This window comes from Giraffa tippelskirchi, chromosome X, assembly GCF_054371585.1.
Source record: "Giraffa tippelskirchi isolate mGirTip1 chromosome X, T2T-mGirTip1v1.2.pri, whole genome shotgun sequence".
NCBI classification, from domain to species: Eukaryota; Metazoa; Chordata; class Mammalia; order Artiodactyla; family Giraffidae; genus Giraffa; species Giraffa tippelskirchi.
Genome location: NC_137289.1, coordinates 147149128 through 147172215, shown reverse-complemented (window position 1 = coordinate 147172215; position 23088 = coordinate 147149128). Strand labels below are relative to the sequence as shown.

At 43.3% G+C, this 23088-nt stretch overlaps 1 protein-coding gene across 2 annotated transcripts; it reads right to left on the bottom strand.

The window, feature by feature from the left end:
• Window positions 1–1713: 1713 nt before the first annotated feature.
• Window positions 1714–5753, bottom strand: LOC145535265 (claudin-34-like). 2 transcript variants are annotated; one of them, XM_081563628.1, is made up of 3 exons: window positions 5538–5753; window positions 4952–4990; window positions 1714–2581 (listed from the first exon to the last, which is right to left on the bottom strand). In XM_081563628.1, exons 1-3 carry the CDS (start codon window positions 5678–5680, stop codon window positions 1894–1896), a joined length of 870 nt encoding a protein of 289 aa, XP_081419754.1. In that variant the 5' UTR covers window positions 5681–5753; the 3' UTR covers window positions 1714–1893. The 2 variants fall into 2 exon arrangements, with proteins under 2 accessions (XP_081419754.1, XP_081419755.1); XM_081563629.1 differs by lacking the exon at window positions 4952–4990.
• Window positions 5754–23088: the final 17335 nt, after the last annotated feature.

The window sequence follows — 23088 nt, the reverse complement described above, 5'->3', positions numbered from 1 at the left end:
AAATGAAAATGAAAACACGATAACCCAAAACCTGTGGGATTCAGTAAAAGCCGTGCTATGGGGAAGGTTCATAGCAATATAAGCTTACCTCAAGAAACAAGAGAAACATCAAATAAATAACCTAACTCTGCAGCTAAAGCAACTGAAAAAAGAAGAAATGAAGAACCCCAGGGTTAGTAGAAGGAAAGAAATCATAAAAATTAGGGCAGAAATAAATGAAAAAGAAACAAAGGAGACCATAGCCAAAATCAGCAAAACTAAAAGCTGGTTCTTTGAGAAGATAAATAAAATAGACAAATCATTAGCCAGACTCATCAAGAAAAAAAGGGAGAAGAATCAAATGAACTAAATCAGAAATTGAAATGGAGAAATCACAGCAGACAACACAGACATACAAAGGATCATAGGAGACTACTATCAGCAGCTATACGACAATAAAATGGACAACATGGAAGAAACGGACGAATACTAAGAAAAGTATAACCTTCCAAAACTGAACCAGGAAGAAATAGAAAATCTTAACAGACCCATCACAAGCATGGAAATCAAAACGGTAATCACAAATTCTCCAACAAACAAAAGCCCAGGACCAGACGGCTTCACAGGTGAATTCTACCACAAATTGAGAGAAGAGCTAACACCTATCCTAGTCAAACTCTTCCAGAAAATTGCAGGGGAAGGTAAATTGCCAAACTCATTCTATGAGGCCACCGTCACTCTGATACCAATACCAGACAAAGATGCCACAAGAAAGGAAAACTACAGGTCGATATCACTGATGAAAATAGATGAAACATGCTCAACAAAATTCTAGCATCCCAGCTAATAAATACAGTAAAACTGTTCATGCCTGAAACTCACCTCTTGTAATCCTTAGTGCAATAATTGATTGAAACACAGACCATCAGGAGATGACGCGGTTAGATGGAAACGAGATGAAACAGAAAAAGGAGCATACTTTCCCCTAGTGATCCACCCGTGGATCTTAGCATCCATACAAGCAGCAGTTACTGTCATCCACCACTTTTGAAATATTCTCCCTCAAAAATCTGACCCCACATCTCAGCCTTGGCAGGTCACACATTTCAGAGAAGATAATTGACCTATTTCAAGTCAAAATCATTTTCTTAAAGGGCAGAGGGCGTACAGTGGGGGAGGGCTTTAGATTAAGACCTAAGAGGCAGTGTGAGTGCCTTGGGGGGGGGAGTATAGAATTATTTTCGAGGCATTTAAAATTTCTAATATTTGATACTATTAAATAATTCTTAAATGTTTTTTACAAACATGGTTATGCGAGGAAACATCCGTCTGTTAGTAATACTGGAGTAATATTGATGAGTGTCAAATATTGGGAAAGGATGAAGGGACTCGACGTCTGGGATTTGCTTTAAAATCTTTTGGAAAAAGAAAAAGAGATTGAAAGAGAGGAAGAAAGAGAGAAAGCTAGTAGGGCAGAATCTTGGTAAGTGTTGAGTCTGGAAGTGGGTGTTGGGGGATTCCTTATACGTTTCTACTTGGAAACATCTTGGAGAATTTTACATGCTAAAGAGATGTAATTATGATGTCACAGGACATAACGTTGGTTGTTTTTAGCAGAAGTTTAGGAGGGAGATTTGATCATCTCAGAAGCTTTTTTCCACACGTGACGTTTCGAGTATTATTTATTTCACAATACTTAAAATGCAGATCCAATAAGACCATCTGGCAGCTGGGTAAGATTTTTCATGCAATTTATTCAACCAAGTAGTCAATGAATCAAATTCAGGCAGAAGGTAACGGCCATTTTCTGCCCCAATCTACTTTCGTCCTGGTCTTGAGAGTCCTTGCACCTATTTGACAAAGCATCCTGGTCATATTCCCATGTAAACTCCTGGGGATGTGGGGTTTGGAAAGTCATTGCAGTGAGGGATTATAGATTTCTGCACGCGCAGGATGGATTCGGGTCTCGAAGGGGGAATTGTAAGAAAAGGAAACCAAACCACCTAAAAACATCATGCAAGCAGCGATAGATGCTACAAGGACGGCACTACCGAGCTGCTGCGTATCTGGCTTGGTGGAGATGTTGAAAGATGGTGGGAAGGAAATTCCCTCTTTGTGTACCACCACGTAGTAATTCCAGACGATGGCAATCGTGACACAAGCACTGGCCGCTGTGTTGAGAAGTCCTGCAATAACAAATGGATTGAGGGCGTTGTCCTTCCATGGAAGTCTCAGGTACACTCGCCGAAGTGCAAAGGTGAGGGAGACTTTGCCCCCAAACCCTAGAAAGCTGGCGAGCAGGAAGAGGTTTTGCGCAAAGCAGATATCGCGAGGCAGGTAAGAATCAAGGTAGCGGTAATGGTGACACTCAGTGGCTCTGTTGACGGTGTTGGTGTGTTGGAATACACAGACTCTCCACATCCCCACGGAGGCCAGGTCCCGGGGGAAGAGCGACGTGTCGTTGATGTGCCACACTCGCCACTCCACCAGGCCCATGGCCATGGTGCAGAGGATCCAGCCGATGGTGGCTACAGAGAGCCCTACCAGTTGGCGTTTGGTGTTACTGGGGATCAACGGCAGGGCGACCTCATTCTCACGGGAACTGCAAACGAATACAGGGCATCATGAGAGTGGGACCCTTGTACCTGGAATAGCCCCCCATGGTTATAGTCGAAGGGAAGACGCTATGTGTAAGAGGGAAGTGCTGTGTTTGAAAGAAGTGCTATCTTTGAGAATGGAGACTCTAGAGGCTCCACTGGTGGGAGTGCTGACCCAGCACACTTTGCCAAGGGCCATCGGGTAGCGTTTCCTGAAAGCCTTCAAATGCACAAACCTTCAAATACACAGTCCCACTGCCAGGCATTTGTTCAAGGACATAACGAAGACTGGCTGAAAAGCTTTCACCACCAAGATGGTCGACACAGCCACATTTGTAATATTGACAAATGGGAAATGAGTTCGAGTCCAACAAGAGAGCTTGGTTAAATAATGGATGCTAGCTCCATACAAGGGAGCTGTGTGCCAGCATTCGGAATAGAACTGGACTGGTATGCGGTGTGATATACCGTGTGTCTGCCTCTGTTCAAGGTTCATCCATGTTGTAGCTTGTGTGAGTACTGGGCAGCTTTGACCCCCCAGAGTAGTATTCACGTGTAGGGATGCACCACAGATTGTTGACTCACTCCTCAGTGTTTGGACATCAGGATTGGCCCCGGGTTTAGACTATTATGAATAAAGCTGCTGTAAACCCTTCTATCCAAAACCTGGGGTGAGGGTGTGTTCTCGTTTTCCTCATGTAGATACCCAGGACTGGGATTTACTTCCCTGGTGGCTTAGATGGTAAAGCGTCTTGCTTACAACGCGGAAGACCTGGGTTCGATCCCTGGGTCGGGAAGATCCTCTGGAGAAGGCGATGGCACCCCACTCCAGTACTCTTGCCTGGAAAATCCCATGGACGGAGGAGACTGGTAGGCTACAGTCCATGGGGTCGCAAAGAGTCAGACACGACTGAGCGACTTCACTTCACTTCACTTCACAGCAAATGTATGTTTCACTTTTTAGAAAGTTCTAAATTGTTTTCCCAAAGGGCTGTACCATTTTATATCCGCACCAGACATGTATGAAGTCTGCACTTTCTATCTTCTCCAACACGTTGGTACATGTAGTCATTTTGATTATGGCCATTCTAGTTGCCATTAAAACAAAATGTGACCAACCAGAGGAGGAAGATACTCACAATATATCAGACACTAAGAGCATATTACAAAACAGAATATGTAACGTAATCAGGGATGAGACTAGAACTGGAAGTCTAGATGCTCAGTGAGTAAGAGACATTTTGAACTGGGTTAGAAGGGCTAAGGAGTTTTGAAAGCTACCTGTATTGTGAAGAATCAGATAGACATTAATAGGAAAGAGCACGTAATAATCCAAGTGGAGAGCTCAATGAATTATCAACAGGCCCATACCCACACTCAGCGAAGAAAGACATACATTATCACCACTTCCTTATCTGTCCTTATATTTGCTCATCTCAGAATACATCTCCCCAAACATTCTGCCTGATTTTCAACAGGGAAATCATGCAGTAAGCATTCCTGTGTGATAGGCTTCTTTCCCTCACTGTGTTTATGACCTCAGATTGCCTCTTTTAATGATGTCTGGCTGTTCAACAGAGATGAGCCTGATTTGTTGAAAGAAAAAAATACTTCATTAACGTGAAGCAATGGAGGATTAATTCTGGCAGAAAAATGCGCTCATACCCAGTGAGCAGTAAGGTGATTCATTCACCATAAGCCTCTGCAGCTGTGAAGGTGTAAGACTATCTAATAACATGGAAAAACATTCCACCCCTAGAAAATGTTTAGAGCAGTGGTACCCCACCTTTGTGGCACCAGACGTGGTTTCATGGGGGGTGGGGGGGATCATTCAAACGCATTGCATTTACTGTGCAGTATTGTTTCTGTTATTATGATATCAGCTCTACCTCTGATCATCAGGCATTAGATCCTAGAGGTTGAGGACCCCTGGCTTAGAGGACCGTTCTTCTTTTAGAACCAAATGCACAAAGAATGCAGAGAGGAAATGCCCTGAAAGCCCAAGCCTGGCCTAGAGAAGCTGCCTAATCAGTGTTTGTAAAATGGAAAGTTAAATAGGAGGCAAACAAAGGACTGTGTTTTACAAGTTTACTTCTAGTTACGTTGTTACCTACAGCAGATATCTTTCTATCTTCAGTATCTGTGTTAGAATCATCTGTTTTCTTTTTACTTGACCTGGCTAAAGACATCTCACACCTGATGAAATACTACTTCACACTCAACAGGATGGTTCCTAACAAAAAACACCAAAAGTAGCAAGTATTGGCCAGGATGTGGAGAAACCAGAACCTTTGTGTTTTGCTGGTGGGACTATGAACTGGTATGGCTGCTGTGGGAAACAGTACCGGGATTCCTCAAAACGAACAAAGACTTACCGTGTGATACAGGAATTTCTCTTCTGGGTAGATGCACACCTGCAGAAAAAGCAGGGACTTAAACAGACACTGGTACGCCCATGTTTGTAACAGCATTATTCACAATAGCTAAGCTGTGGCGGGGTGGGGGTGGGGGCCGATTCTCCATCCATGGAGGAACAAACATGGAGACAACATGTGGTCGATCCATATAACAGGGCATTTCTCAGTCTTCGGATGGAAGGAAATTTGGACACACGTTACATAAAGGATGAACCTTGGAGACTAATTATGCTGAGAGAAATAAGCCAGGTAGGGAGAGACAAATACTGAAAGATTTCACTTTTCGCAGGACCCAGACTAGTCCAATTCACAGACACAGAAAATAAAAGAGCGGTTACCAGGGGCTGGGTGAGGCAGGAAGGGGTAGGTAGTGCTCGACGGTGACAAAAGCTGTAGCCTGGGGAGAGGGATGGTGGTAACAGTTGCTCAACACTGTGAATATCCTTAATGCCGCTGAGCTGTACGCTTAAAAACAGTGACACCATAACCCGTGTCTGTTTAACCACAAGACGCACACAGCAAGAAAACCAGAGCATCTACTAACCGGACTCTTCCCGAAGTGTCTGGGATCGAGGACAGTGAGCTCAGAGGCACAGAACTGCCAACGGAAAACCAGTCCCACTCCACCATCTTCTGCTCAGCGTGGCAGGCTCCTTTCTCCAGGGGGAGAGGGGCTCTCGCCGCCATAGTCAGTGGGGCTGGCCCGGGAGGCCAAGGCCCTCTCCTGGGACTCGCAGTCACCGCATTCCACACCCAGTGTGCGCATCTCCAGCATTCTCAGTTGCTAGGTCACGGACGCCATGGCGGCCTCTCTGTTGCTGACGGTGGCATGCCCTCTTCACCTGCTCTCCTCTGTGTCTCCCGGCCCTATGCCAGAGGGCAGTATGTTTACTCCAAGGACCTAAGAGTGCACTTTTAAGACCTGTGTGCCTGCTTCAGGCATTGCCCCCTCATCCCTTTCTCTTGTCCCCCAGACATGGTACCTACCCCATCTCACCTGGAGTTAATGACATTTTTTCTTAAGGCGATGGCAACCTATACACACAGGCGTTAGCAGCAGTCGTGCCCACATTGGGGAGACGGAGTCGGGACAGACCAACGACAAGAAACACATTAGGAAACATACCCTTAGTTCATGGGAAACACCCCCTTCCTGTTGAGTCTTGGATCACAGATGGTCCACGGGAGTATGGCGGTACGGACTAGATAAGGTAGCTGCTAAGATAGGGGAGAGCTTCAGATGGGACTTCTGTAAGAAATGAGACATCGTGTCAGTGAGCGAGCAGTGAGGACTACATTTCACATAGAAGCCAAAACTCCTCTGGAATCCTCTGTGTACAATGTTTCTGTAACAAATTCATCCCAAGGAAATGAGCAGAGAAATTACAAACATGTCAGTGAAACACACATACCCAATGAGCTTTATAACTGAACTTACAATGGGGACAAATAGGGAGAAGAAAACCCAGGCAGAGAATATGTACAATAAACTATTTTATAACCTTACAATGGGACAAAACACAACAACTCCACCTTAGGAAGAATAAAGAAGGAAAAACTTGCTAGTACTGCTAAATAAAAAGCTGATTTCAAAAATACGTAGTTAAAAATGCTGGAGAGGATGTGGAGAAAAGGGTATCCTCCAACCCTGTTGGAGGAAGTGTAAATTTGTGCAGCCACTATGGAGAAGAGTAAAGAGGTTTCTCAAAAAACTAAATACAGAATTACTATTCGATCTAGCATCCCACTGCTGGGAATATACCCAGACAAAACTGAAATTCAGAAAGATGCATGCACCCCTATGTTCACAGCAGCGCTACACACAATAGCCAAGACATGGAAACAACCTAAAGTCCAGAGAGAGATGAATGGGCAAACATGACGTGGTGCCTATTTAATGGAATACTATCGAGCCGTAAAAAAAAGAATGAAACATTGCAGCAATGTGGATGGACCAAGAGGTTATCATGGGCTTCCCAGGTGACTCAGTGGTAAAGAATCCACCTGCAATGCAGGAGAGCCAGGTTTGATCCCTGGGTTGGGAAGATCCCCTGGAGAAGGGACTGGCTACCTACTCCAGGATTCTTGCCTGGGAAAGCCCATGGACAGAGAAGCCCAGTGGGCTACAGGGCATGGGGCTGCAAAAGAGTCGGGCATGACTCAGTGACTACGCAACAACAAAGAGACTATCATACTAAGTGAAATAAGTCAGACAGAAAAAGACAAATACCATACGCTATCGCTTCTACGTGGAAGCCAGTTCAGTTCAGTCACTAGTTGTGTCCGACTTTTTGTGACCCCATGGACTGCAGCATGCCAGGCTTCCCTTTCCATCACCACCCCCTGGAGCTTGCTCAAACGCATGTTCATTGAGTCAGTGATGCCATCCAACCATCTCATCCTCTGTCATCCCCTTCTCCTCCTGCCTTGCTCTCCTGATTTGATGTCCTTGCAAGCCAAGGGACTCTCAAGAGTCTTCTCCAACACCATAGTTTAAAAAGCATCAGTTCTTTGGCACTCAGATTTCTTTATAGTCCAACTCTCACCTCCAAACATGACTACTGGAAGAACCATAGCTTTGACTAGACCTTTGTTGGCAGAGTAACTTCTCTTTGATCTTTTTAATTTGCTGTCTAGGTTGGTCATCGCTTTTCTTTCAAGGAGCAAGTGTCTTTTGATTTCATGGCTGCAGTCACCATCTGCAGTGATTTTGGAGCCCAAGAAAATAAAGTCTCCCACTGTTTCCATTGTTTACCCAACTATTTGCCATGAAGTGATGGGACCAGATGCCATGCTCTTAGGATTTTGAATGTTTTTTCACTCTCCTCTTTCACTTTCACCAAGAGGCTCCTTAGTTCCTCTTCGCTTTTGATAAGAGTGGTATCATCTGCATATCTGGGGTAGGAGCCAGGATATGGCACAAATGAAGCTATCTGTAAAACATACAAGACTCATAGAGAACAGACTTGCGGTTGCCAAGGTGGAGGGAGGATGGATTGACGGCAGTAGGGGATCGGTAGATACAAACTCCTGCATTTAGAATAGATGAAAAACAAGGTACTACTGCAGAATGCAGGGAGCTATATTCAGTATCCTTTAGAACAGCAGCCTCTGCAGTTATCCCAGGCCTGCTTGTAAATGAGAGCAAAATGAGGCACAGGGAGTCACCGAAAGCTTTTGTCTCTTGAGGCTTTGAGGTTTTTCTTTAAGTGAAACTTTATTTTTAATTTAAGACTATTGACACCACTTTAGTTGTTGCAGGGAAACAGTTTCTCGTTCCCTTCCACAGATACCTGGAGGTGTTCAGCTGCAGTTATTGTCACAGCTATGTTTTTGGAATCTGTTGAGCACATGTCTCTTGATACAGGAGGTCCATGTGGATTATGAATTGCATAGGTATTTGTGGGTATCAGTTTATTCCAGCCTTCACCTTTCAGCCACTGACCCAACAATACCCTTTGCTAACCGTAATTTCCTTAGCAGGAGTGTCAGTCAATTTCACTTTTCTTTGGGTACTCATCACCATCAATATTTTTTAATCCCCTCCGGAAGGTATATGATGTGATATCTCTTTAATCTGCCCTTCTTTACTTCCTGTGATCTGCTCTAGATTTCTGTGTATCCCTGAAAATGACATTTTTTTTTTTTGCATTTTCCTAATGTCGGAGTCATATTTTGTTGTGAACGTCTGTCACATTTCTGTCTCTTTTCTTCTGCACCCAACTCTTTCCTTTCATCTCTTGGGCCTTGTGAATGCTGCTGCAGTGCATGTTTGTGGGGGTGGGGGTGTTGGCGTGTGTTTTCCACGATCGGTTGGTTTCTCAAATCCTCTGGGAGTGGAACTGCCCCATGACATCATCTGTCTCATTTTGTGATTCCAAGGCCCTTTGACAGTCATGCCCATGAAGGCTCTGGCTGCTTACCTCCCACCGCTGGCACATAAGGGTCCCCTTTACTGACATCACTCTGCTTTTTCTTGTCTGTAGACTTTTGGATAGTGGCCTTTTCGGTTTCTCAGTAGTGATATCGCGTTGCAGTTTAATGTTTTGTATCACTGATAATAGAGCAAATGAAGCACATTTCCAGAGGCTTCTTTCATAGCATTGACTTGTATTAACTGTTGAAGTTACCTTCCTGATCGTGTGGTTTGTTCTTGTTTTTATTTCGGTGTGCCACCCCTGGCCATTTTGTGAGGATACCTATCATTGAGAGCCCAGCCGCCTTGTGAGTAGTCCGTGTCCGTCAGGGCAAGCTTGAAGGTTGCTGTTCCCAAAAGCGGTCACAAGGTGGCAGCATTTCTTCGTGTTCGGCTCTTGTTACTATGGTAACTGCATCTTTAGAGGCACGCGCAATTTCTGCTTGTAAATGAGAGCAGGATGAGTGTAGAGGAAGCCCCCCTCCCCCCCCCGAAAGCTTGTGTCTCCATCCTTCTCGGCTTTATTGCAGTGCATATTTCATGTTTGACGAAGCTGATGTACAGAGTTGCCTTTGTTGTGGCTGTACTGATTGTTGCTCCCTTACACCCATACACAGAGGCATTCAGCAGTGTTTATTTCCTCTGACCTGCTCTCTGAAGGTGTGTGGTACATCACTCTTGCTAATCTGGTCCCTGTGGATTATGTATTTGACAGGTATTTGTGGGAATGCGTGAATTTCAGCCGTCCTCTCACCCATCCCCTTTGCTGAGCATCATGGAGTTCCCATCCCTGGGTGCCCACTTTACCTCGGTCGGGGTGCTCACTGCCATCAATATTGTCTGTCCCGTTTGAAAGCAAAATATTACGACACAGCTCTCATCTGCCCTTCTTCGCTGACTCTGATTATCACCACACTTATCTGTACCTCTGAGAATGATGTTCTTTCCTTGTTTCAATGCCTGAGTCATAGTCCATTGTGACCCTGTATCACATTGCTTGATCCATTCATCTCTCCGTCCCTGTGTGCTTTCTTTACTTTCATCTCTTCGATGTTCTGAATGGTGCGGCAGGACCCGGTTTGGGGTCTGTGGTGTTCGAAATCTGTGCGTTTCTGAAGTATTCCAGGAGAGGATCTGATTTATCATACTGTCTCTACTTCTTTATTTATTGATTTAGTTTTCTCTCATGGGAGTGCACTTTTCCAGTCATGCTCATAGTGGCTCTTACCAAGTCCATCCCACCAGTACCCTAAAGCGTCCACTGTACTAACGATACTCTGCCACTGATGCCATGTCCAGCTTTTGACAGTGGCCTTTTTCCATGCTCAGGCATAGGTGATAATGTCCTCGCAGCTTAGACGTTTGTATCTGTTAGAATTCACCCTAGGTACAAATTGTCATGTGCTTTTCCTTCTCTTGTTGCTATGGTAACAGCAGCCTGGGTGGTTATTCCAGGCCTGCTTGTAAGTGAGAGTAAAATGAGACACAGGAAGTCACCAAAAGCTTTTGTCTCTTGAGGCTTTGAGGTTTTTCTTTAAGTGAAACTTTGTATCTTATTTAAGACTTTTGACACCTTTGTAGTTGTTGCAGGGGAATAGTTTCTCCTTCCCTTCCACAGATACCTGGAGGTGATTAGCTGTGGTTACTGTCACAGCTATGTTTTTAGAACCTGTTGAGCACATGACTGTTGATATAGGAGGTCCATGTGGATTATGAATTGCATAAGTATTTGTTGGTATGTTTATTCCAGCCTTCACCTTTCGGCCTCTCACTGACACCCTTTGCTAACCGTGATTTTCTTTCCAGGAGTGTAAGTCCATTTCCCTTTTTTGGGGTACTCATTGCCATCAATATGTTTTTTAATCCCCTCTGGAAGGTATATGATGTGATACCTGTTTAATCAGCCCTTCTTTAATTATTCTGATTCCCTCTAGATTTCTGCGTATCCCTGAAAATGGCAATTTTTGCATTTCCATAATGTTGCCGTCATATTTTTTTGTGTATCTCTGTCACATTTCTGTCTCTTCTCATCTGCACCCAGCGATTCTCTTTCCTTTCATCTCTTGGGCCTTGTGAATGCTGCTGCAGTGCATGTTTGTGGGGCTGGGGGTGCTGGCGTGTGTTTTCCACAATCTGTCTGTTTCGCAGGTACTCTGAGAGTGGAACCGCCACATGACATCATCTGTCTCATTTTGTGATTCCAAGGCCCTTTGACAGTCATGCTCATAAAGGCTCCGATGGCTTACCTCCCACCAGTGGCATCCAGGGGTCCCCTTTACTAATTTTGCTCTACTCTTTCTTGTCTGCAGAGTTTTGGATAGTGACCTTTTTGGTTTCTCAGTAGTGATATCGCATTGCAGTTTAATGTTTCGTATCACTGATAATAGAGCAATTGAGGCACAATTCCAGAGGCTTCTTTCAAAGCATTGACTCAGTATTTACCTGTTGATGTTTCCTTCCTGATCGTGTGGTTTGTTCTTGTTTTTATTCCGGTGTGCCATCCCTGGCCATTTTGTAAGTGTAGGTGTCGTTTAGAGCCTGGCCGCCTTGTGAATAGTCTGCTCATCAGCCCAAGGTTTAAGGTTGCTGTTCCTGAACGTGGCCACAAGGCGGCAGCATTTCTTCGGGTTCTCCTCTAATGGTAACTGCACCTCTCCGTTGCTTCCCAGGATGTTTCTTGATTCGACCCTCCTTCACTCAGTGTGATGATCTCTGCATTTATCTCCATCCAAGTGAAATTGACACCCAGTGCTGGGGACACACCGATGCTTAGCAAATGGGATGGGTGAGGGGAAGGCTTTCATTGGAAGGCTGAAATTCACAGATTCCCACAAATGCCTGTCGAGTACATAATCCATAGGGACTGACACAGCAAGCGTGAGGTACTACACGTTTTCTGAGAGCAGGTCGGAGGAAATAACCACTGCTGAATGCCTCTGTGTTTCGGTGTAAGGGAGCAAGAATCGGTACAGCTAAAACAAAGGCAAGTCTGTACATCAGCTTCATCAAACATGAAACATGAACTACAATAAAACAGAGAATGAAGGAGACACAAGCTTTCCGTGGGCTTCCCCTAGCTCATTCTACTCTCATCTGCAAGCAGAAGTGGCTTATACCTCTAAAGATGCAGTTATCATAGTAAGAGCAGGAGACCCCAAAGAAATGCTGCCACCTTGTAGCCGCTTTTGGGAACAGGAACATTAAACCTTGGGCTGATGGACACTGACTATTCACAAGGCTGCAGGGCTCTAAATGATAGCTACCCTTACAAAATGGCCAGGGATGGCACACCGGAATAAAAACAAGAACAAACCACATGATCAGGAAGGAAACATCAACAGGTAAATGGAATTCAATGAAGAAAAACGCCTCTGGAAATGTGCCTCATTTGCTTTATTATCAGTGGTACGAAAAGTTAAACTGCATCACGATATCACTACTGAGAAATCAAAAAGGCCACGATTAATATCTTCTACTTCTGTTAGGTGCATACCATTTCTGTTCTTTATTGTGCCCATCTTTGCATGAAATGGTCCCTTGGTATCTCTACTTTTTTTCTTGAAGAGATCTCTAGTCTTTCCCATTCTAGTGTTTTCCTCTATTTCTTTGCATTGATCACTGAGGAAGGCTTTCTTTTCTCCCCTTGCTATTCTTTGGAATTCTGCATTCAAATGTGTGTATCTTTCCTTTTCTCCATCGCCTTTCACTTCTCGTCTTTTCACAGCTGTTTATAAGGCCTCCTCAGACAACCATTTTGCCTTTTTGCAGTTCTCTTTCTTGGGGAAGGTATTGATCCCTGCCTCCTATACAATGTCACAAACCTCCATCCATAGTTCTTCAGGCACTCTGTCTATCAGATCTAATCCCTTGAATCTATTTCTCACTTCCACTGTATAATCGTAAGGGATTTGATTTAGGTCACATCTGAATGGTCTAGTGGTTTTCCCCACTTTCTTCCATTTCAGTCTGAAGTTGGCAATAAGCAGTTCATGATCTGAGCCACAGTCTGCTCCCGGTCTTGTTTCTGCTGACTGTATAGAGCTTCTCCATCTTTGGCTGCAAAGAATAGAATCAATCTGATTTCGGTGTTGACCATCTGGTGATGTCCACGTGTAGCGTCTTCTCTTGTGTTGTTGCAAAAGGGTGTTTGCTATGACGAGTGTGTTCTCTTGGCAAAACTATATTAGTCTTTGCTCTGCTTCATTCTGTATTCCAAGGCCAAATTTGCCTGTTACTCCAGGTATTTCTTGACTTCCTACTTTTGCATTCCAGTCCCCTATAATGAAAAGGACATCTTTTTTGGGTGTTAGTTCTAGAAGGTCTTCTAGGCCTTCATAGAACCATTCAGCTTCAGCTTCTTCAGTGTTACTGGTCAGGGCATAGACTTGGATTACCGTGGTATTGAATGGTTTGCCTTGGAAACGAACAGAGATCATTCTGTCATTTTTGAGACTGCATCCAAGTACTGCATGTCAGACTCTTTCGATGACTATGATGGCTACTCCATTTCTTCTAAAGGATTCTTACCCACAGTAGTAGATATAATGGTCATCTGATTCAAATTCACCCATTCCAGTCCATCTTAGCTCGCTGATCCCTAGAATGTCAACGTTCACTCTTGTCATCTCCTGTTTGACCACTTCCAGTTTGCCTTGATTCGTGGACCTAACATTCCAGGTTCCTATGCAGTATTGCTCTTTACGGCATCAGACTTGACTTCCATCACCAGTCACATCCACAGCTGGGTGTTGTTTTTGTTTTGGCTCCATCTCTTCATTCTTTCTGGAGTTATTTCTCCACTGATCTCCAGTAGCATATTGGGCACCTACCGACCTGGGGAGTTTCCGTGTCCTATCGTTTGGCCTTTTCATACTGTTCATGGGGTTTTCCAGGCGAGAATACTGAAGTGGTTTGCCATTCCCTTCTCCAGTGGACCACATTCTGTCAGACCTCTCCACCATGACCCGTCCGTCTTGGGCAGCCCTGCGTGGCATGGCTCATAGTTTCGTTGAGTTAGACAAGGCTGTGGTCCGTGTGATCAGATTGGCTAGTTTTCTGTGATTGTGGTTTTCAGTCTGCCTGCCCTCTCATGGAGAAGGATAAGAGGCTTGTGGAAGCTTCCTGATGGGAGAGACTGACTGAGGGGGAAAGGGGCTTGTTCTGATGGGTGGAGCCATGATCAGTAAATCTTTAATCCAATTTTCTGTTGAGGGGTGGGGCTGTGTTCCCTCCCTGTTATTTGACCTGAGGCCAAACTATGGTGGAGGTAATGAGAAAAAGGCAACCTACTTCAAAAGGTCCCATGCACTCACAGCTAAACTCAGTGCCCCCAACCCTGCACCAGGCAACCGCTGACCCATGCCTCCACCAGAGACTCCTGAACACGCACGGGCAAGTCAGGTCAGTCTCTTGTGGGGTCACTGCTCCTTTCTCCTGGGTCCTGGTGCCCACAGGTTCTGTTTGTGCCCTCCAAGAGTCTGTTTCCCAATCTTATGTAAGTTCTGGCAGCTCTATGGTGAGGTTAATGGTGACCTCCTCCAAGAGGGCTTATGCCATACTCAGGTCTGCTGCAGCCAGAGTCCCTTTCCCGCAGCAGTCCACTGCTGACCCTTACCTCAGCAGTAGACACTCAAACACAGTTGTGTCTCAGCCTCTGTGGGGTCTCTGGGTCATGATGCGCACAAGGTTTGTTTGATCCCTCTGAGAGTCTCTGGCGGGTAGGGAGTTTGATTCTAAATGTGATTCCGCCCGTCCTACACAGAAGAACTGTACAAAAAAGATCTTCACGACCCAGATAACCACGATGGTGCAATCACTCACCTAGAGCCAGACATCCTGGAATGTGAAATCAAGTGGGCCTTAGGAAGCATCACTACGAACAAAGCTAGTGGAGGTGATGGAATTCCAGTTGAGCTATTTCAAGTCCTAAAAGATGAAGCTGTGAAAGTGCTGCACTCAATATGCCAGCAGATCTGGAAAACTCAGCAGTGGCTACAGGACTGGAAAAGGTCAGTTTTCATTCCGATCCCAAAGAAAGGCAGTGCCAAAGAATGCTCAAACTACCACACAATTGCACTCATCTCACAAGCTAGTAAAGTAATGCTCAAAATTCTCCAAGCCAGGCTTCAGCAATACGTGAACCGTGAACCTCCAGATGTTCAAGCTGCATTTCGAAAAGGCAGAGGAACCAGAGATCAAATTACCAACATTCCCTGGATCATCGAAACAGCAAGAGAGTTCCAGAAAAACATCTATTTCTGCTTTATTGACTCTGCCAAAGCCTTTGACTGTGTGGATCACAATAAACTGTGGAAAATTCTTCAAGAGATGGGAATACCAGACTACCTGACCTGCCTCTTGAGAAACCTGCATGCAGGTCAGGAAGCGACAGTTAGAACTGGACATGGAACAACAGACTGGTTCCAAATAGGAAAAGGAGTACGTCAAGGCTGTATATTGTCACCCTGCTCATTTAACTTATATGCAGAGTGCGTCACGCAAAATGCCAGGCTGAATAAAGCACAAGCTGGAAGCAAGATTGCCGGGAGAAATATCGATAACCTCAGATATGCAGATGACACCACCCTTATGGCAGAAAGCGAAGAAGAACTAAAGAGCCTCTTGATGAAAGTGAAAGAGGAGAGTGAAAAAGTTGGCTTAAAGCTCAACATTCAGAAAACTAAGATCATGGCATCCAGACCCATCACTTCATGGCAAATAGATGGGGAAACAGTGGAAACAGTGGCTGACTTTATTTTTTAGGGCTTCAGAATCACTGCAGGTGGTGATTGCAGCTATGAAATTAAAAGACACTTACTCCTTGGAAGGAAAGTTATGACCAACCTAAATGGCATATTTAAAAGCAGAGACATTACTTTGTCATCAAAGGTCCGTCTAGTCAAGGCTATGGTTTTTCCAGTAGTCATGTATGGATGTGAGAGTCGGACTATAAAGAAAGCTGAGCGCCGAAGAATGGATGCTTTTGAACTGTGGTTTTGGAGAAGACTCTTGAGAGTCCCTTGGACTGCAGGGAGATCCAACCAGTCCATCCTAAAGGAGATCAGTCCTGAGTGTTCATTGGAAGGACTGATGTTGAAGCTGAAACTCCAATCCTTTGGCCATCTGATGCGAAGAGCTGACTCATTTGAAAAGACCCTGATTCTGGGAAAGATTGAGGGAAGGAGGAGAAGGGGACGACAGAGGACGAGATGGTTGGATGGCATCACTGACTCAATGGACATGAATTTGGGTAAACTCCGGGTGTTGGTGATGGACAGGGAGGCCTGGCGTGCTGCGGTTCATGCAAAGAGTCAGAGAAGACTGAGTGACTCAACTGAACTGTACAGTCTTGCTGGGGCTTCTCTGCCCTTGGAAGTGGGGTATTCAGGAATATTCAGGACAGATTTCCTTTAGGATTGACTGGTTGCATCTCCTTGCAGTCCAAGGGAATCTCCAGAGTATATGTTGGTATGAATAAATATTTATTGTGCTTATGCTGCCGTCTTGTGGAAAAACAGAAGAATGCTTATGAAAGTAATTTATAAAATCCAGATGTGTTCTCTCATATGTACATGTGTGTATGAATATTTACTGTGCTTTTGCTGCCCTCTCGTGGGGAAAGAAAAGAATGCTGATGAAGGTAATTTATAATACGCAGATATATTCTTTACATGTTGAAAAAGATACTGTATAACTCAATTAAAAATTAATACATGCTCATAACAGAAAACATAAATTTGCCTGAAAAATAGAAAGAAAAAAATCACCCATGATCTCACTGTACCTTTGGCTCAGAATTCTTACTTCCTGGGACTGGGAGATAAAACGATGAGGGTGTGCTAGTACTTTTAGTGTTAAATCATCTTTTCTGTTGTTAGAATGCTAGCATAGAACTTGATTTTGGTATTTGGTTCTTGCTTTGTTTACTTATCTTTAAGCCTCTACTTTTACACAAAGCAAGTGATTTGACCCCCCTGTTTAGAGACTGTTTGCTTCAAGGATTTTTTTGTATTTGCTTCGTTTTGGGTTTTTTTCCGTTTTTGGTGTGATTAAAAACTGTTGCATGTCTTGGCTGTGGAAAATAGTGCTGCAATGAACATTGGGGTGCATGTGTCTTTTGGAACTAAGGTTTTCTCCAGGAATATACCCAGGGGTGAGATTGCTGGGTCATATGGCAATTCTCTTTTTAGTTTTCGAAGGAGCTGCCGTACTGTTCACCATAGTGGCTGTACCAATGTACATGTCCCCCGACAGTGCGAGAGGGCTCCCGTTTCTCCACACCTTCGCCAGGAATTACTGTTTATAGAATTTTTGATCATGGCTATTCGGACTGGTGTGAAGTGATACCTCATTGTCGTTTTGATTTGCGTTTCTCTAATAATTAGTGATGTTGAGCTCCTTTTCATGTGCTTGTTGCTCATCTGTATGTCTTCTTTAGAGAAATGTCTGTTTAGATCTGCCCGTTTTTTTAATTGATTTTTCTTTTGACACTGTGATACATGAGCTGTTTATATATTTTGGAGAATAGTGCCTTGATAAGTAATGAGAACCATCTGTGTAGCACAGGGAACCGTCCTCAATGCTCTGTGGTGACCTAAATGGGAAGGAAATTCAAAAAAGTGGGTGTATGTGTAAACATACATATACATATATACACACACACACAGCCGATTTACTTTGCTGTACAGCAGAAAGTAACACACCATTGTAAAGCCACTGTACACGTACATGCTGTAGGCTCCATCTATAGGAAGTCCTAGATGAGGCAGAACTAATCTATTCTGACAGAACTGAGAACAGGCGTTGCTGGGGGAAGGGCAGTGTAGGGAAAGGGCCCAAAGAGATTTTCTAGGATGATGGGAAAAAAACATATTGCACTGAGTATCATATATATAATCTTGGCGAAATTGCATAAATATTTCTGCAATATAAATTCAAAACAGTGTCTTGCTAAATGGCTCCATACATTTATAAGTTTACTGCTGCTGCTGCTACTAAGTCGCTTCAGTCGTGTCCGACTCTGTGCGACCCCACAGACGGCAGCCCACCAGGCTCCCCCGTCCCTGGGATTCTCCAGGCAAGAACACTGGAGTGGGTTGCCATTTCCTTCTCCAATGCATGAAAGGAAAAGTGAAAGTGAAGTCGCTCAGTTGTGTCCGACTCTTAGCGACCCCATGGACTGCAGCCTACCAGGCTCCTCCGTCCATGGGATTTTCCGGGCAAGAGTACTGGAGTGGGTCGCCATAAGTTTACTGGATATTGTCAAATTGTTCTTCAGAAAGTTGCATGATTTATGCTTTCACAGCAATCCATGAGCACTCATTTTCCAATCCCTCATCCTCAATTTGGAGGAAAAATTCGGTATATTTCAACTTTCTCTTTGCAGTTTTGGCAATTTGCATGGTAAAAAATCATTTTCCATGATTGTTTTGGTTTGCATTTCTTTCATTACAAGTTAGGTTCAACATTTTCCCTGTTTTTTGAAATTTGTGTCTCTTTTCCCTTTTGCTGGGTAATTTGTGCTTCTTTGTTCCCTATACATACTTCATCTTTGTCTTCTACTGGGCTTTTCATCTTTTCTTTAAGTTTTGAATTTGAACTATGAATAAATTAGGTAAATGAACCCTTTGTCAGGTGTCTCCAAATATTTCTTAATTATCATTTTGTCACTTTTGACCTGTGTGTTTTTGCCATGTAAGAATTTTGCATTACTGCGTAGAAAATTTTGTAAATTTCCCATTTTTGACTTCTGAACAAAGATCACTTCAAATAAGAAATGTAAATTTGGAGAAAAACTCCAGGAAGCTAGAAGGTGTGGTTGAAAGAAGTGGGGGCAGTTCTCTCTGTGTTGACCTGTGTGCCTTTCCACATGTACGTTTCAATAAGCTTTTTACTTTCCCTCAAATATGTATACATATAAAGAGGAAAAAAAAAAAAAGAAGTGGGGAGGGGTTGCACCATGATGGGCAAAGATGAAGCCAGGACAGATGGGGCTGCATCTGGGAGTCCAAACAGATGAGTCAGCCATAGGCTTGGTCAGCTCTGTGAAGCCAATGGGGACACGTCTCTAGAGCTGTGATTGCAGGAATCTGGGAGCCCCAGCAGGTGCTCAAAGCCAAGATCACAAGGTGGGGAACAAGATCACAAGCAGGGTGATGCTGCTGCTTGGCAGGTCTGTCTCCCTTGGGTCAGAGGGAAGGTGATGCTACTTTTATTATGGAAAATGTAGTCTGTGGATATTGGGAAAAGAACTTGGTCAGTGCATGGAGTATGAGAAAGTAAATAAAAGCCATGTTTTATTTCACTACAGTTCATACTCTGGAGCTTCCTTAGTGGCTCAGTGGCAAAGAGCCTGCCTGCCAATGCAGGAGACAGGAGTTAGATCCCTGGGTCGGGAAGATCCCCTGGAGAAGGAAATGGTAACCCAGTCCAGTGTTCTAGCCTGGAGTATCCCACGGACAGAGGAGCCTGGTGGGCTACAGTCTTTGTGGTTGCAAAGGAAACAGACATGACTGAGGGACTGTGAGCACACAATATTTTAGCCTCTCTCCTCTGCATCTTTTTACAGTTCATATTTGTAAAGTTGAAATTGTACTTCGTGTGCTTGTGGTTTTCATTGCTCTTTGCTCTGTACTTTCCCCAACACTTTATTGTAAAAATTTCCAAACATTCAACGAGGTTGAACATGTTTTCTAGCTCATACACAAAGACTTCCCACCTAGCTTCTACTGTAACTATTTTACATACTTCCTTTCTCATGTGTCTATCCATTTGTCCATCGCACTATCCATCCATCAATCCATCTTATTCCTTGGTGTATTTGGTGATAAATTTCAGACATCAGTATGCACCTCCATAAGTATTTCAGCAAGCCTGCCATGAAGTGGTCAGCTGTATTTGTTTACAGTACTTTTCTTTGGATATAAAATTTACAATGAAATATACTAATCTTTTTATCCCAGTCATGTTAATTTTTTTTTACTGAAGTATACAATACTGTGTTAATTTCTGCTTTACAGCAAAGGGATTCAGTTATATACATATATTTGTGTATATACATTGCGTGTGTGTGTATATATATATGTACATATATATATTTTTTTTCTTTAATCTTATTGTTTTCTAATATGCTGCAGGGTATGTGGGATTAGTTCCCTGGCCAGGGATTAAACCCATACCCCCTGCAGTGGAAGTGTGGAGTCTTAACCACTGGACCACCAGGGAAGTCCCATATATATTCTTTTTTCTATTCTCTTCCAATATGGCTTATCATAGGACTCTGAATATACTTCCCTGTGCTCTACAGTAGGACCTTGTTGTTTATACATCTCATATGGAATAGTTTGCATCTGCTAACCCCACCCTCCTACTCCTCCCTCCCCACCCCCCTCCTTCTTGGAAACCGTAGGTCTGTTTGCTGTTTCCATGAGTCTGTCTCTGTTTCATAGATATGTTCATTTGTGTCATACTTAGATTCCACATATAAGTGGTATCATCTGCTATTTGTCTTTCTCTGTCTGACTTATTTCACTTTGTTTGACATTCTCTCAGTCCATCCATGTTGCTGCACAAGGCATCATTTCAGTTTTTATGGCTGAGTACTCTTCTGTTCTATATATGTACCACTTCTCTCTATCCATTCATCTGTCAGTGGACATTTAGGATGCGTTTCTGTTTTGGCTCCTGTGAATAGTGCTGCTCTGAATATCGGGGTGCATGTATCTTTGGAGGTTACAGTTTTGTCTGGGTTTATGCCCAGGAATGGAATTTCTGGATCATACGATAATTCTAGTTTTACTTTTCTGAGGAACCTCCATACTGTTTTCCATAGTGGCTGCACCAACTTACATTCCCACCAACAGTGGAGGAGTTAACCACTGGACCACCAGGAAGTCCCATATGTATTCTTTTCCATTACGATTGATCGTAGGATACTGAATATAGTTCTGTGTGCTCTACAGTAGGAACTTGCCCATCAATTTCATATACTGAAGTTTATATCTCTTAACCCCAATCTCTTACTCCATCGCTCCTCCAATTGTCTCTGCCTCTGAAGCCACAAGTCTGTCTCTACGTCTGTGAGTGTGCTTCTGTTTCATACAGATGTTCATTTGTGTCATATCTTGGATTCCACTATTTAGGTGATATCATTTCATGTTTGTCTTTCTCTGTCTGACTCACTTAGCTTAATATGATCATCTCTCAGTCCGTGCACGTTGACTCAAATGGCTGCATTGTTGTAGTTGTACAGATTCTTGTATCCTTTTAACGATACATAGAGGTATTCATCTGTGGTTATTTTCTGGATGTATTATGAAAACGTGTAGTACACCACTGTTGGCATAGTGTGTCCCTTTTGACACTGTATTAGAATTTTCTATGTATATGTCAGTCAGCTCAGTTCAGTTCCTCAGTCGAGTCTTACTCTTTGCGAGCCTGTCCATCACCAACTCCTGGAGCCTGCTCAAACTCATATTCGTAGAGTGGGTAATGCCATCCAGCCATCTCATCCTCTGTCGTCCCCTTGTCTTCCTGCCTTCAATCTTGCCCAGCACCAGAGTCTCTTCTAAAGAGTCAATTCTCCGCACTCAGGTGGCCAAAGGATTGGAGTTTCAGCTTCAGCATCAGTCTTTCCAATGAATATTCAGGACCGATTTCCTTTAGGATTGACTGGTTTGAGCACCTTGCAGTCCAAGGGACTCTCCCGAGTATATGTGGGCATGAATAAATATTTACTGTGCTTCTGCTGCCCTCTCGTGGAGAAATAGAAGAATGACTATGAATGTGACGTAAACTCTAAGATGCATTCTCTCGTATGTGTGTTTGAATAAATATATACTGTGCTTATGCTGCCCTCTCGTGGTGAAATAGAAGAATGCTTATGAGTGTAATTTATAAAACGCAGAGGTCTTCTTTACATGTTGAAAAAATACTGCATAAGTTGATTAAAAATTAATGCATGCTCATAACAGAAAACATAAAGCTGTTGGAAAAATACAAAGAAAGAAAAAAATCATCCATGATCTCAGCTGACCATTGCCTCAGAATTCTGAGTTCCTGGGATGGGGAGATAAAAAAAAAAAAAAAGATGACAGTGTGCTACTTCTTTTATTATAAATCATTTTTTCCGCTGTTCGAATGCTATCATAGGACTTGGTCCTGATACGTGATCCTTGCTTTGTTCACTCATCTTTAAGCCTCTACTTTTACAAATACCTAGTAATTTGAACCCCTGTATAGACTGCTTGCTTTAAGTTTTTGTTTTGTTGTTTTTTTCCCATTTCTGCTATGATTAAAAAATGTTGCATGTCTTGTCTATGACAAATAGTGCTGCAGTGAACTTTAGGGTGGACGTATCTTTTGGAATTAAGGTTTTCTCCAGGGATACACACAGGAGTGGGATTTCTGGGTCACATGGTAATTCTATTTTTACTTTTTAAAGGAGCTGCCATGCTGTTCACCAGTATTGTAAAATGGTTACAAAATCAGACCCCTATATACGCTGTCTACAAGGGAGCCACCTCAAAACAAGGGACACATACAGACTGAAAGTGAAGGGCTGGAAAAAGGTATTTCGTGCAAATGAAGACCAAAAGAAAGCAGGAGGAGCAATATTCATATCAGATAAAATAGAGTTTAAAATAAAGGCCGTGAAATGAGACAAAGAAGGAGGCTTCATAAGGATCAAAGGATCAATCCAAGAAGATATAACAGTTTTAAATATATATGCACCCAACATAGGAGCACCAGAATACATAAGTCAAATGATAACAAGTATGAAAGGGGAAATTAACAATAACACAATAATAGTGGGAGACTTTAATACCCCACTCACACCTATGGACAGATCAACTAAACAGAAAATTATCAAGGAAACACAAACTTTAAATGATACAGTGGACCAGTTAGACCTAATTGATATCTATAGGAAACTTCACCCCAAAACAATGACGTTCACCTTTTTCTCAAGGGCACACGGAATATTCTCCAGGATAGATCACATCCTGGGCCATAAATCTAGCCTTGGTAAATTCAAAAACATCGAAATCACTTCAAGCATCTTTTCTGATCACAATGCAGTAAGATTAGATGTCAACTACCAGAGGAAAAAAAAAAACTATTAAAAACACAAACACATGGAGGCTAAGCAACACGCTTCTGAATAATCAACAAATAACAG